Below are 16,753 nucleotides of genomic sequence, written 5' to 3'. Positions count from 1 at the left end.
CCTTATATAAAAATATTTAAACAATATAACTTAATTGAAATATCATATTTCTTTGTAAATATATATATATGTAATTAATATTTAAATTATAATTTATATAATAACATTTTATTTTTAAGTATATTTTTATTTCTACCAAAATAATTATGAAGGATCTATTTCAATTTGTTTAATAAAAAGATAAACTTTTAAATAATTAAATAAAACAAAAATATCAATTGTAGATATCAATATATAAATACATATATTATTTCTTTTTTAATTTCATGCATTTTGTGCTATAATATGCTACATATATTATATATATTTCTTTATAATGTTATTTTTAATTTATATATTGTACTAATTTTTTTTTATATTCTTTTAAAAGATATTATAGAAACTTATAAATATATATACATGTTTATATGTAATAATATATAATTATGTTGGTATATATAAAAGAAAATATATATAATAGAATATTATATTATATACATATTAAAATATTTATACGTGGTATATATATTTTTAATTAATATAAATATATTGCTTTATTTAGTAGTATATATATATATATATATAATAATTTATACATATTCATATATTTTTTTATATATTATAAAATAAAGGGTAATTATAAATACTATATACATTATTTTGTATAAATTTTTTTAAAATAAAATAACAAAGTCCATAATTTTATTTAGTACATTAAAATGTTATATATATAAAATATTACTGACGAAGAAATACAATGTAATAAAAAAATATGTTCTATATTTATATACATATATTTTTTAAACTATAAAATACAAAATATGTGTTTTATAAATAATATATGTTTTATATATTATATATATATTATATTATTTTATGTTTTTTTCTTTTTCGTTTTCTTATCTTTTTTCATTTTTTATTTATTTTTTTTTTTTAAATATATATTATATATGAGGCCTTTGATTTATATAAAATAAGTATATTTTTTCACTTTGAATTTAAATTGTATATTATTCATAATTTATTAAGAATTTATTTTTTTTTTATTTTTTTATATGTTTCTTATTTTCATTTTTTTTGTGTTTTTAATAAATAACCAATTTAAATGATAGATATGTAAAATTAATTTTTAGAATATTATCACATATTTATAAGAATACATAGTGAGGATGGAAATAAACGGAAAGAAATGAATTATTTATAATGTATACTAATCATGATATATATTATTTTGAAAGCAAATAAATATTATATATATATATATAGTAAAATATAAAAGTTATTCTATATTATAATACTTATATAAGTATATATTTTAATTTTTTTAATTTGTATATTGAGACATATTAGCACATATGTAATTATATGATATATTAATATTAATTTATATATTTAAAAAATTAATGTTTATGTTATTAAAAAGAAAAGTGCATATGTAGATTAAAATAAAATTGGGGAAAAATGATTCATCAGAATTTTACCTAATATTAATCTAATTAAATATATATAAATATAAAAAATAATATATATATATATATATATATATATATATATACAATATAGTTATATAGAGCAATACAATATGAACGAATTATCAGTAAATGATGCGTTTGATGATATTGAAATAGAATCTTTTGATTTTATATGGGAAGAATGGGAAGAGTATAAAGGTGATGTTCCCTTGTGGCAACATATTTTTTGTGGTAGTATAGCAGGTTTAATGGAACACGTTTTTATGTATCCATTGGATACATTAAAAACATATTTTCAAACAAATGGTCATATGAAATATAATAAGATATATGATAATTGTAATAATATTAATAATAATAATAATATATATCACAATAATAATTGTGATAAAAATTATAAAGATATGAATAACCATAGAAACATGCAAATGTTTAAGAGGAAATTTTGCTCATCAACCAATTGTGATAATTGTATTATAAATAATGTTTGTAAGTATAAAACTAACTGTTATAATGTTATGGCAGCTTTACATACAAAAAATTCAAGATATATTAATAATATTGCTGAACCATTAAAAAATATGGCAAAATATAAAATAAACGCAACAAATAATAATAATTATAATAATAATAATAATAATAATAAAAGTCGTAATATTTTTTCTCATCCATTTCATAAGAAACAATATAGGAATGTTACATATGTAGTAAATAAGAAAATGCAACAAAATTTGCTTAATAATTATATAACAAATAAATGTAATAATGATCCTATTTATTGTAGAACAAAAACAAATGTATTAAATATGAAAAAGGATATACATAACTTTTGTCATATATCAAAAGAGAAATATAAAAATGTCTTTCATCAAAATGATTCTTACGATCCAAATATTTATGGTAGGAAGGGTAAAAAGCAATGTGGAAATAAAAATAAAATGAATTATTTTAAAAATCTTCTACATAAAAAACATTGCCATTCATTATATAATCAAATATTTTATAGTGAAATTAAAGAAGAAATGAAAAATATACGAAAAATCAAAAATAATATAAGTGCAAAAAATATGAAACGCCATTTGTATTCAAGTGTTTCCTTCCTCAATTTAAACAATAAAGGAAACAAAAATATAGCTTTATCATGTAAGAATATTCGATCAAAATATATTTTAAAGAATGGATATAATAAGAAGTATCAAAGAAATTATGTTTGTTATAAAAATTTGATGAAAATGCAATGTGTGAAAAATAATAGGCATCGATTATTAGCCCTTAGAAAATATTTAATGAGTGAAAAATATCATAACATTAAAAAAAATGAACCATATGTTATAACAAAGATGAAAAAGATGGGGAATGAAAATATAGGTAATACCAAAGGTAGATATATAATAAATACCTCATTAAATTCGTATAACTTAAAAAGAAATTGTTTAGATTATAATCCTTTTGTAAATAATTTTAAATATATATATTATAATATTATGAATATATGTCATAATATTAAGAATAGAATTTTAGTAAATCCTTCTCTTCCTATTAATAATAATAAGAATAATACCATGAGGGACATTTTTATAAAACTGATAAATAAGTGTTTATATAATAATAATTCACATAAAATAGATAACAAAATATTATTGAGTAATTATTTGAATTTATTTAAACATACAAATTATTCACATTATTATATTTTAAATAATGTTTTAAAAAAGACGCCATGTAAAAGTAGAAAAAATGAATGGAATATTTTTTCCAATTTTATAAAGTTATTAAAAAGTAAAACAATTGAAAATAATGTTGATTGTATAACACAAATGAATGCTAGGAGGAACCAAATATTGAGAAATAATTATTTATATTCCTTTTTAAGAAATTATAATAAAAATTTGAAAAGAAATACTAATATGATTTTAAATAAGCTTACGTCTTTTAAATATAGTATACCTTATATAAAAAATAAAAATAGTAACATATTAACAAATAATATGAATAGTAATAATAATATATATAGTAATAGAAATGTTGTAAATTCAATAAGATATAATAATATTTATAAAAATATTATGCACCCAATATTCTTTCCTGGTTATTATAATACGATTCATTTTAGATATTATAATTATTTTTCTAAAAATATAGATAACAAGGATAAAGGAAACAATAAGAATATCATAAATAGAGTAAGCAAACGAAATAATTGTAATGGTATTATAAGAAATAATTTATCAAATTTGTATAAAGGTGTAAATATTGTAGTGTTAGGTTGTATACCTGCCCATGCATTATATTTTTCAACCTTTGAATATAGTAAAAAGTATTTTTCAAGAATGACTTCAAATAATTCTTCATTAAAAATGAATAATGGAAATATGAGTACAGTATCTAGTGATATAAAATCTGAAAAATCAAATTTTAAATTATATGATTTGAATTATTTTAGTATAGCTGTATCAGGTTTTCTCGCAACCTTAGTACATGATTTAATTATTACACCAATAGATACATTAAAACAAAGAATACAATTAGGTATAAATAAAAATTCGAAAGATTCACTTAAAATATTAAAACAAAATGGTATAAGGAGCTTATATTTAAGTTTACCTATCACTTTATTGATGAATATTCCATATCAAATTATTATGATATGTACTAATGAAAAAATGAAGAAAATATATTTTGAATATATATGTGGTTTAAATACTCAAAATAATAAGAAAAATATGGAAAATAAGTTTATAGATAAGGACCATAGTAAAACATCTAATCAAGTTAATATTGGTAAGGATATAAAAAATGATACATATAATATGGATAAAAATGGTACATTCTTATGCAGTCATGAAATGATAGATAAAGAAAATATGATATACAATTCAAATAGTTTGGAGAAGCATATTAGTTCTAAAGAAAACAAAGATAATATATTGAAAAGTGTAAAAGAAGAAAGTGTTAGTAGTAATAATGATATTGTGAATTTTTATGGGGGAAAAGGAATATATAATAATGATGATCATAATATAATACGTGATGATGTAAATAAAATGATGCATAACAATTTAGAAAATAATATTGACAATAGAATAAATTCGAATGGAAGTGATATTAATAGGATAGATAATATTACAAATAATATGAACAAAGAATGTGATATTTTTTCTATTAATAAAAATAACAATAACAGTCTTTTATATGATCAAATAATGAAAAGATTAGAAATGAATTCATCTAATAAAAATTTTTCATTAAATTTTAATGATAAAATAATAAGACAAGAATCCTTACCCTTTGAAAAGGAAAATTATAATATGAATTTAAAAAATATATGGATAGATAATTATAAAAATGACTTTTTTAATAAGCCCTTTAATCATATTACATCTTATTTTGTGTGTGCTGGGATAGGTGGGGGTATAGCAGCAGTATTAACTAATCCCCTTGATGTAATAAAAACAAGAATTCAAACTGAATGTTTTCAAACTAAAGGTTTTAACTTTTTTAGAATTGTATCAAATATATATTATAGAGAAGGAATGCGCTCATTTTTCAAAGGCTCCTTAGCAAGAATGGCTTTATGTATACCTGCTTCAGCAGTATCATGGGGTACTTATGAAACTATGAAAAGATTTTTTAAAATAAATTTTAACACAACGTAGATTTTATAATATATAGGTATATATTTTTATATGTATGTCTCCGTTTTAAATTATATATGAACAAATTTATTATATCCTTTTAAAATAATAATTTTTTTTTTTTTTTTTTTTTTTTTTTTTTTTTTTTTTTTTTGGTTTCTTAATTACAAGGTAAATATAAATATATATATTATATATATTATATTTATATTATATATTTTGTTTTAATAAAAGCAAAATTTTATACAAATGTTTGGTCTATATTATCTGAAAGGATTTTTTTTTATCCTGTTATATAAATTTTATATAAATATGTGTGTTATATATATTTTCTTTATATTTTTTTTCAAATGCTTTATTTTTTTGTGCCTTTTTTATAAAATTTAAAACATCTAAATATCTATATATATATATATATTAACTTGAAGAAAGCAATTTATAATATTTTTAATTAGTAATAATATGTAAATTTATGCATGAAGACAAAAAATTTTATATATGGTTATTTAAGTGTACTTTTTTATATATTTAAAAGGTTGTATATTTTTTATTCCTCTATATATTTATCGCTTATATATATATATATATATATATATATATATATATATATTTATTCATTTTATCATTATTGTAATTAAAAATTATGAATATTATATAATGTATATAAATATTTAATGGAATAAAAACTTTTATAGGATTTTAAATTTAAATGTTCATTATATGATGCTGCTTGAAAGGTTACGAAAAAAATATAAAAATTATATTATTATATAAATATAATTTTAATTGATATTTTTAATTTTATACAAATATAAAATATAATATATTTATATCTTTAATAGATATATAATTATTAATAATAAGTTTATAAATTTTTTTTTATTGAATTAAAATAATAAAAAAATACGGCAAAATAAAAGTAATATTTAATTTTTTTTTTTTTTTTTCTTATAATATTATAGCTTAGGCGTAAAAAAAACAGTATATTTTTATATAATATTATTATATTTTATAGCATATATAATTAATAAATATATGAATAATATTTTGCATATATATATATATACATATATAATATTATTATATTAAATATATTTATATATATTTATATAAGTTAAAGCATTTTTAAAAAAGGTCATATATTTATATATATATATATATATATATAAGTATATATATTTTTTTTTTTGGTTTTTTTTTTTTTTTTTTTTTTTTTTTCTTGCTTCATAATATTATATATATAAAATAATATTATTTTTATATATTATTAATTGAAAAAAATTATATATATATATAAACCATGTTCATAATTTATTAAAAAAAAAATATATAATATTTATATAAATATATATATATTTTATATTGTGAGCTTGTTTTATGTATAATATTTTTCAAAAGATATAAAATATCTGGTTTTGAAGAAGAAAAAAAATATATTATGAAAATTAATGGAATTTATTTATTATAAAAAATTTAAAGCTTTTTCATTATAATGTGAGAAATTTAACAAGAGCAAATGAATATATAAAATATATATATAAAGGAATTATATTATTAAATAACTATATATATATATATATATATATATATATATAATATAACAAATATATTGTTGTTTTTTTCCCTTTTTTATAAAAATAAGAAGATTTATTATTTATTCTTCAGAATTGTATGAGAAAAAAATATATAATATATTTATTATGAAGATATATACAATAATAATATGATAATGTAATTGAAGAAAGAAATGAAATAGAATATATATATATATATATATATATATATTATGTATTATTTAGTATTTATATTTTTATATAATTATTATAAATTTTTTTTTAATGTATAAGTTAAATATTTATTTATTTTCTTAATTACAATATATATGATATGTTTAATTTATATACACATATATATAATATAAAATATATAATTATATATTGTTTCATATAATAAAATAGTGTCATATGTATTTGTCAATTTTTCATTTTTTTTTGTAAAAAATATAGTGATAATATATATATAATTCAAAAGACTGGATGAAATGTTGTATATATATATATATATATATATATATATATGTATGTGCTAATTCAGTTTAAATTTTTATGAATATATAATTTTTTTTTTTTTTTTTTTTTTGAAATGGAATGTATTATGTGTTCCTTATTTTTTATATAATTATTTATTAATTTAAAAATTGTGATAATATTTTAAAATATATATATTTATATATATATTTATGAATAATATAAAGTGAGAAAAAATGTTTAACCAAAATTTTAATAATTCGAATTTGAATAAAGGGAACTTTCAAGATTCAAATAATTTATTAAAAAATAAGAATATGTTTATGCAAAATTCATCACAAAATAATAACATATTTGGAACATTTAATCAAAATAATAATACGAATAAGGGTTTATTTGGAAATAGTAATTTACAATCAAATATTGGTAATACAGATAATTCTCTTTTTGGAGGTTCGAAAATTCAACAACCTAATAATGCATTAGTAAATAAAAGTATATTTAATTTAGGTGGGAGTAGTAGTACTTCCACTGGTTTAGGTGGTGGGAAAAGTATTTATGAAAATATGAATAGCCAATCAAATTTAAATACAAAGAATATATTTGGTTCTACAAATGTAAGTAATACTACACAAGGAAATATGGGTGGTAATAGTTTATTTATGAATGCTAATAATCAAAATAATTTAAATATGAAAAATATTTTTGGAACCTCCTCAGGTTTAAATAATCAAACAAGCAATTTAGGTAATAAAAGTATATTTGGAGGTTTACAATCAAATAATCAAACAACATCATCAAATAATATTTTTGGTAATATGTCATCGAATCAAACTAATTCAAGTAATATATTTGGTAATTTATCATCAACTAGTCAAAATAAATCAAATAGCATATTTGGAGGATTAGGTACTTCTACCAATCAAAGTACTGGTGGTGGACTTTTCGGTAATACAGGGGCTACTAGCCAAAATAAAACTGGGGGTATATTTGGTGGTTTATCATCAGCAAATCAAGCTGCTACAAGTAGTAGTAGTATGTTTGGAGGTTTATCATCTAATCAAGCCAAACCTACAAACAGTTTATTTGGTGGATTATCAAGTGGAGCAACAAGTAATACTGGCACTCAACAATCAGGTAATTTATTTGGAAATGCATCAGGCATGGGCCAAAATAAAGCTGTTGGTGGCATATTTGGTAACTTACCATCAGCAAATCAAGCTTCTACCAGTAGTAGTAATATGTTTGGTGGCTTATCTTCCAATCAAGCTAAACCTACAAGTACTTTATTTGGTGGATTATCTAGTGGTACTACTACAAATACAAGTACTCAACAATCTGGAAATTTATTCGGAGGTGCTACAGGCTTAGGTCAAAATAAAACTGGTGGTGGTATTTTCGGTACCTTACCATCAGCAAATCAAACTTCGACAAGTAGTAGTAATATGTTTGGGGGTTTATCTACCAATCAAGCCAAACCAACAAGTAGTTTATTTGGAGGAATGTCAAGCGGTACAACAGGAATGACAACTAATACTACTGCACAGTCAGGTAATTTGTTTGGTTCGACTGGAACTAGTCAGAATAAAACTGGTAATCTTTTTGGAGCATTACCAGGAGCTAATCAAACATCTACAACAAGCAATATATTTGGAGGTTTGTCTTCTACCCAAAGTAAACCTGCAAGTAACATTTTTGGTACTATGGGAACTACAAGTGCCACTACAACACCAGCATCCACAAGTAGTAATATATTTGGTTCTACTGGTGGTTTGAATCAAACTAAACCAACAACAGGTAATGTTTTTGGATCATTACAAACAATGACTCAACCAGGAAGTACGAATATGTTTGGAACAACACAAGGAACATCTCAAGGTTTAACAAGTAATAATATGTTTTCATCAAGTACTACACCTGGAAGTACTCAAAATAAATTTACTAATATGTTTGGAACATTATCTGGGACTACTGGAAGTACCCCTATGGGTACATTAACAACACCTAGTGCTACTACAACTGGAACCACTGGATTAACTGGTACAGGTTTAGGGGGTACATCTGGTACAAGTAATATATTTGGAAATGTATCAGGAAGTAGTGGTTTTGGTAATTTGAGTGCAAGTAAGAATATATTTGGTTCAACTGGTACAGGTATGACATTAAGTACTGCAAGTACAAGTTTAAGTCCTAGTGCAGGTACTACTTTGGGCCAAAATTTAGGTGGCACCATGACATCTACTTTAAATACTAATTTAACTACGCCCGGTTTTGGTCAAAGTGGAGGTAGTAACATTTTTGGTAATTTGGGTGGTACAGTAACTAGTAATATAGGTAGTACAACTACGCCTACCCCTAGCAGTAGTACTTTATTAGGTAGTACATTAACAAGCGGATTAAGCAGTACTACAGATAATGCATCAAAGAATTTTTTATTAGGTGATAAGAATGCGCTCACCGTTAATCCATTAGGTGGAACGCCAACATTACCAAGTAGTAGTACTAATTTGACTATGCAAACAGGCACAGGTTTAACAAGTAGTACCCCTAATATTTTAATAAATGATCAACCAAGAGTTGTTGATAACCTGAATCGTGTTACTGAATTGAAGAGAGATAAAGAACAAAATGTGAGGAGTGCAGATAAGTTCCATGGGTTACACGATGAGTTAACTATTATAAAAAAGAAAGAAAGTATTTTTGACAAGATATATAATGATGATGTAGAATATGAAGATGAGGAAGAAGAAGATGAAGAAGGTGGAACAAGTGGAGGATTATTTTATAATTATATAAATTTAATAATTAATGATAATATAAATAATATTCAAAAAAGTACATTAACTTTATTAAATGATCATGATTCTTTAATGTGGGATAACTTCAAAAGTCATATATTTAAAAATTTTGTTGATTATTTAGTAAATTCTAAACAAAAAAAAAATCAAAAGATGATCAAGGGTAATGTATTAGATTTAGATCAGCATGAATTTCAAATATTAATATGGTTATATAATGTAAATTCAACCAAATTAAATTTTATACCTTTTAAAAGTTTCTATTATTTATTACTAAGTGAAACTAATTTAAATTATTCTAAAGTATTAATAGGAGGATCTGATAAAAAAATATTATTAGATAATTTTATAGAGGTTAATGATCATTATTATATTAATTCAAATAATGATATATTTAAGTCACAATTAAATAAATATAGAAATAGTTCACTGCATCGAGATGAATATAATAGTTCTTTAGATATCGATTCTATGTATAAACAGTTGTTAAAAGATATATTGAATAGTTTATTAAATATGAATTTGTCCATAACAAAGGAAAATATGAGAAAGAAAATGAAAACTGAAAATTTGAATGAAGGTAATGATGGAAAAAGTGCAGAGGTTGAAATGAAAAAGAAAAGAGTTAATGAAGAAAAAAAAAAAAGAGAAAGAAGAAGAAGAAGCTTAAAAAAAAAACAAAGAGTTTCTAAATATAAAAATGAAGTTAATGAGGATAGTTATGAAGAAGAAAAAAGTTATGAAAGTGATAAAAGTTATGAAAGTGATAAAACTGATAAAACTGATAAAACTGATAAAAGTGTTGATAATAATGATCAAAGTTATGATGAGAATGATCAAAGTGATGATGATAATGATAAAAGTTATGATGATAATGATAAAAGTTATGACGATAATGTTGAAAGTTATAATAATGATGAAAATAATATAAATACAAAAAAGATGGTAAGAATTCCCCAATTTAGATATGAAAATATTTTACTTAATTATTTATTTGGTACCCTTCAACATTTACATGATAAATTTTATAAAATCGAGATAAGCAATTATGTTTCAAAAGATTTAAATCAAATAGATGAATATTTTCTTGATGCGAAATCCAATGCTATATTTTCATATTGTTATAATAATTTTTATAAGAATGAGATGGATAAAGAGAATAGTACTATTCATTTTTTTTTTTATTTAGTTAATATTATGTTTAGATGTGGTAATTATATTGGTTTAATACAAATAATAAAACTTGAAGAATTTATAAAAAATTTGAATATTGATAATTATTTATATGATTTTGTAATATTATTAATAAGAATATTATTATTAATTTATAATAAAAAGAATACGATGAATATTTTTGAAAACATGAAAGTTGATATTGATTGTACTGATATATTTAAGAAAAAAATACACATGTCAAATATAATAAATTTTTTCCATTCAATTATATATTTATGTATAAATAATATATATGCATATGATTTGTTATGTATATTATTTTCTGATATATTTTGTAAAAAAGGAAATATGTATACTAATCGTGATAAGAAAATAGCTATGAAAAATATATTTTTTTATATTAGAAAGAAGAATGTTCCAATGAGTAATACTACTACTAATAATATTAATAATAATAATTATGGTGCAAGTGCTTTTCATAGTGTATCAGATGACGATTTATTAGGTGATAAGAATTATATCAAAGAAATAAGAAATAGACATATGAATTATGATTATAATACAGATAAGGCAATGATGAATGGTTCTCGTCATAAGAATCGTCATCATGCTAATAATAATAATAATAAAGATGGTAATATATATTATAATGATACTATAAATGATAGTAGTAATGATGATTATGGAGAAGATGAAGATGATGATGGATATAATAGTAGAGACCTTGATAAGAAGCAAAAAAAGAAACCGTTCTTGTTTGATATGATTAGTAATATGCTTCAAAAGCCTAAACCTGTGAAAGAATATGAGAATGATTTTAATAATGTAATGGACATAAATGATGAGGTGAATAAAGGAATATATAATCTACGTAAAAGTACGTTTTCAAAAAATCATAATGATATATACTTAGGTGTGACTAATAGACATGCCTTTAATTTTCAATATTGTAATATTGAAACAAGTATATGGATAGAATTATGTTTATTTTTATCAAAAAATTTTAATATATATGGAAGTAAATTTATTGATAATTTTGATATAATAGATACTGATGTATTATATTGTGAAGAAGAAAACGTATCACATATAAATGATACAAAATGTCGAAGAGAACGTATAAATAAAAGAATTGAAGTTTTATTTATAACTATATCAAATTATATTATTAATGAAAATAAAGAATATTTATATATATGTTCAAAACTTAAAGTGGATGAAGTAATGAATAATTTTTTAATTAATGATGGAAAAATATCAGAAAAATTAAAAGGAAATATAAGTAAAGTATTAAAAAATAATTTTTTATTATATATAAAATTATTTTATTATTTATTATTAGTTGGTAATATATATACAACTATTGTATTTTTATCTTGTATTTCAAATAATGTCCAAAGAATTTTATTAGTATTAAGTATCTTTTTACATAATAATAATATTTTTGAAAACCATTTATTAAATAATATAAAAATGAAAACATTACAATATTTAAAATTTAGAAATGATCACAATAGTATATTAAATACATCTCATGATATTACAGATGTACCTAATTCAGAAAATAAATTTAATTTAATATTATTAAGTATGAGTAATCAAGATTTACCTTTTGATCATTTTGTGTTACGTAATAACAATATTAATATATTATTAAAAATAACATATTTATTAAATTTAAAAACTAATATTAGTATTAAATTATTAAAAAGTATAGTACAAGAAAATCAAGATATATTATTACATGAAAGTGTAATTGGACATATAAATAATGATGGAAATATATTTTATGGAAAGTTACATGATTTTTTATTTTTATTTAAAAATAAAATTAAGATAAGAAAAGATATTAAATGTTTTTTCTTAATGTATTATATATTATATAAACAAAATGTTTCAAATAATATTTTATTAAAAACAAGACAAAATGAAATGGATGAAGAATATTTATATAAATCAAGAAATTTTAAATTTGTTCATAATAAAAATATTAATACATTAAATAAAATTTCATTAGATAATTCTTTAATAAGTGTACATTCATCAATTCTTTATAAAATATCTCAATTCTATGCTATCTTAGCTTACTTTGCAAATCAAAGGAAAAATTATATAATATCATTTATATGTTATTATATTTTGAAAGATGAAGAGAGTGCGATCAATTCCTTAATAAGAATATATAATGACGAGTTGATATATTATTTTCATAATAATGAGAAGGAGTATAATTATATTCGTAAATGTGCCTTTAGATTTTTCCACCTCGCAAAGGTAAAACGAGATAAATATGAATAAATAAATAAATAAATATATATATATATATATATATATATATATATGTGTTATAGAATTATTTCGTATATTATGAGGTATATTTTGTGCGTGATATATATCATATTATATATATATATATTATTTTTTATTTTTTAGAATATGTGGCCATCCAATGTCAAACTGGAATCTATTGAAAATAAGTCTTATCTCATTTTATGCATACTATTTATGAAAAAGAAATTGTTTGAAGAAGCCTTTGTTATTTTTTCTAGTAATTTAGTTCCTGATAATATGCTAGAAAAATTGTCTACAGCTGATTATTATAATATTGATCTCTCTTCAAATTTCTTAATGACATTAAAGGAATTATGCACACAAAATTATAGGGTAATAATAATAATAATATATATATATTTTTATCTGGGTATATATTCAATTCGATATATATATCAATATGAAAATATTTCATTTATATATAATAAATTATGTATTTTTTATTTTTTATTTTTTATTTTTTTGTAGATTGATGAACTTGTGAGTAAACCAGCATTGAAGGCAATTATTAAATTCTTAAATCCAATAAAAGATAAATTGGATCCACAAATTATTGAAAGTATTAATTATTTGGATGAACTAAATTATTGAAACTAGATATATACTACTTTTTTTTTTTTTTTAACACATATAAAAAAATAAGATATCTGTATGTTAATTTTTATTAAATATTATTTTAATTTTATTATAATTTTTTTTTTCTCCTTTTTTTTTTTTTAAAGAAATACTTTTATATTTATATATATAGTTAAAAGGACACATATTACATTCTAAAAGTTACAACTTTTAATTTGTATATGCATCCTTAATATGTATTTAATATATGTGAAAATAAAATTTATTCTTAAAAATATATTCACATAATTAGTTATATTTTTATGTGTAGGAATATTTATATTATATTATTTTATTTTTTTTTTTACAAACACAATATATATATATATATAATTTATAAAAAAAAAATTAATAATAAATTAAATTATTACAATATATAAATTGATAAAAATATAAAGCTATCTTATTGAAATGCTTAAAGGGAATATAAAAAACATTTTACATATCTATTTTGAATTATACAAACATATGTATATATTTATTATATATGTATATTATTTATTTATTTATTATGACACAAAATACTCTATAATAAAATACACACAAGGATATCTAATATATTATGAAAAATAATGTAACTTTATTTTACCATATGAATAGAAATATATATATAAATATATATGTTTTTTTTTTTTTTTTTTTTTTCTTCATATATATTTATATATATATATAATATAATACATAATCGCTCATATTTTTTTTCTTTATTTTTATGTATTCCCTTGTAACCTTTTTTTTTGGTGGGAAGAAGAAATGAGAAAAAAAATTTATATTAATATATAAATAAATATTTATTATATATATTATAATATATATATATATTTTTTTTTAGCTTATTTTTATTATTATTATGTTTAAGTCGTGCAAAATGCTGAAGGTTTTATATTTTAATAAATTAATAACAAAAGGCTTGTGTAGTAAAGGATTAATATATAAGGGCTTATGTTTTCGAAAATTTAATTCTATTATACAAAATGAAAGCAAAGTTGATAATAAATATATTTATAATGTATATAAATTAAACGACATATATTATAACAATTTGAAGATAATAAATAATTATGATGAATTTTACAACTTTATAATAAAGAATGAATATTTTAAAGATTATGCACAAATAACAAATAGATTTTCTAAAGAAAGTAATAATATAACAAATAATGAGAATACATGTGATGATACATTATATAGTGATAAGAATATAATGGGGGAAAAAAAAACCATATTAAATGATGCTGCAAATAAAAGAATAGAAGAAGATAGTGATAAAAATATTATTAATTCTAATGATTTACAAGTGTTATATTTTGGTTGTTATGAAAATAATAATAGTATAATATTATTTAATAAATTTAAAAGTATTATTGAGAAAAATAAAAAGTTACAATTTTATTTTATTGATGTTAATTTATGTCCACAAGGTTCATATAATTGTAATATTATTTTTGTACCTACAGTTCTCTTAATATATAAAAATCATATATACAGAAAAAAATTAGAAATTAATTATGATCAACCAGTGGATGATAATTACTTAAATGAATTCTTATCAAACGTACAACAAAGTATTGATTATTTCCATAAATATAATAATAAATATATATATTCTTTAAAAAAACAAAGCAATTATTTGAATACAAAATATATTGATATAGATAATCAAAACATTCACAAGGAAAACTGGAATACCTTTTAAAATAAATAAATAAATATAAATATATATATATATATATATATATATATATATATATATATATATCAATACAATATGTTATATCTTTTAAATTTTAGGCTCCAAAGACAATTTTTTTTGAATCACATATAAAATCAAATGTGTTGATATGATATATATATATTTAATATTGAGAATTTATATATGCTTATATATTACATTTATATGTTTAAGGTAATTCAAGTAGTGAGAGAATGTGTAATTCTTAATATATCTCATGTGCCATATATATATATTTATATTTATATAATTAAAAAAGAATTTTTTTAAAAAATGTACATACTTATTTGATATATAAAACTAAAAATTAGTTCTAATGAATAAAGGCAACTTTTTTTTACATAATTTAAAATTTATAATATATAATTTTTCTTAAAAAACAAAATATATATATATACTTTTTTTTTTTTTTTTTTTTTTTTGAGAAATTTACAAGGTGCTCAAAAAATATTTTATATCATGTACATATAAATATATATATTATATGAATGCATGTATGTATTTAACTATTTCCCCACCCTAATTCAATTCAATACATAACAAAATAAATACATATTAAGAAAAGTCCTTTTTTTTTTTTTTTTTATATGTTTATCATATATATCAAGAAAAAAAAAAAAAAAAAAGAAGATAATAATAATAATTATATAGCATACATAATTATATAAACATATATATATATATATATATATATATATATAATAGTTTATAATATACATTATCGTTATACACAGTGAAATATTTATTTATTCTTAAGAAGAAAATTTACATATAAATACTTTTATTATTATATGCTTGAATTTCATTTTTTTTATTTTATTCTCTTCTTTGTATAATTTTATTTCTTAAATGTATTTTTATATAACCTAATTGTGTTCCAGTTTATTTTTTATTTTTTTTTTTTAATATTTATTTTATATCCTATATATATTATAAATATTATGTGTATCCTTTTTTCTTTTTTTTTTAAATCCTTTTAAGATACAAT

The 16,753-nt window shown here is 19.3% G+C and overlaps 3 protein-coding genes across 3 annotated transcripts; all 3 read left to right on the top strand.

The window, feature by feature from the left end:
* Nucleotides 1-1,561: 1,561 nt before the first annotated feature.
* Nucleotides 1,562-5,107, top strand: PADL01_0904200 (mitochondrial carrier protein, putative; the record flags this gene model as incomplete). The annotated part of the gene is made up of 1 exon (XM_028681705.1): nucleotides 1,562-5,107. One exon carries the CDS (start codon nucleotides 1,562-1,564, stop codon nucleotides 5,105-5,107), a length of 3,546 nt encoding a protein of 1,181 aa, XP_028538056.1.
* Nucleotides 5,108-7,349: 2,242 nt separating this feature from the next.
* Nucleotides 7,350-14,009, top strand: PADL01_0904100 (nucleoporin NUP100/NSP100, putative; the record flags this gene model as incomplete). The annotated part of the gene is made up of 3 exons (XM_028681704.1): nucleotides 7,350-13,361; nucleotides 13,521-13,751; nucleotides 13,887-14,009. The coding sequence occupies 3 exons, from the start codon at nucleotides 7,350-7,352 to the stop codon at nucleotides 14,007-14,009; spliced, it is 6,366 nt and encodes a 2,121-aa protein (XP_028538055.1).
* Nucleotides 14,010-14,883: 874 nt separating this feature from the next.
* PADL01_0904000 (conserved Plasmodium protein, unknown function) lies at nucleotides 14,884-15,729 on the top strand (the record flags this gene model as incomplete). Its single annotated transcript, XM_028681702.1, has 1 exon — nucleotides 14,884-15,729. One exon carries the CDS (start codon nucleotides 14,884-14,886, stop codon nucleotides 15,727-15,729), a length of 846 nt encoding a protein of 281 aa, XP_028538054.1.
* Between the last annotated feature and the right edge of the window lie 1,024 nt (nucleotides 15,730-16,753).

The sequence above is a fragment of the Plasmodium sp. gorilla clade G2 genome (genome assembly GCF_900097015.1).
Source record: "Plasmodium sp. gorilla clade G2 genome assembly, chromosome: 9".
Classification (NCBI taxonomy): domain Eukaryota; phylum Apicomplexa; class Aconoidasida; order Haemosporida; family Plasmodiidae; genus Plasmodium; species Plasmodium adleri (nom. inval.).
This window is presented reverse-complemented; position numbering and strand designations above follow the sequence as displayed.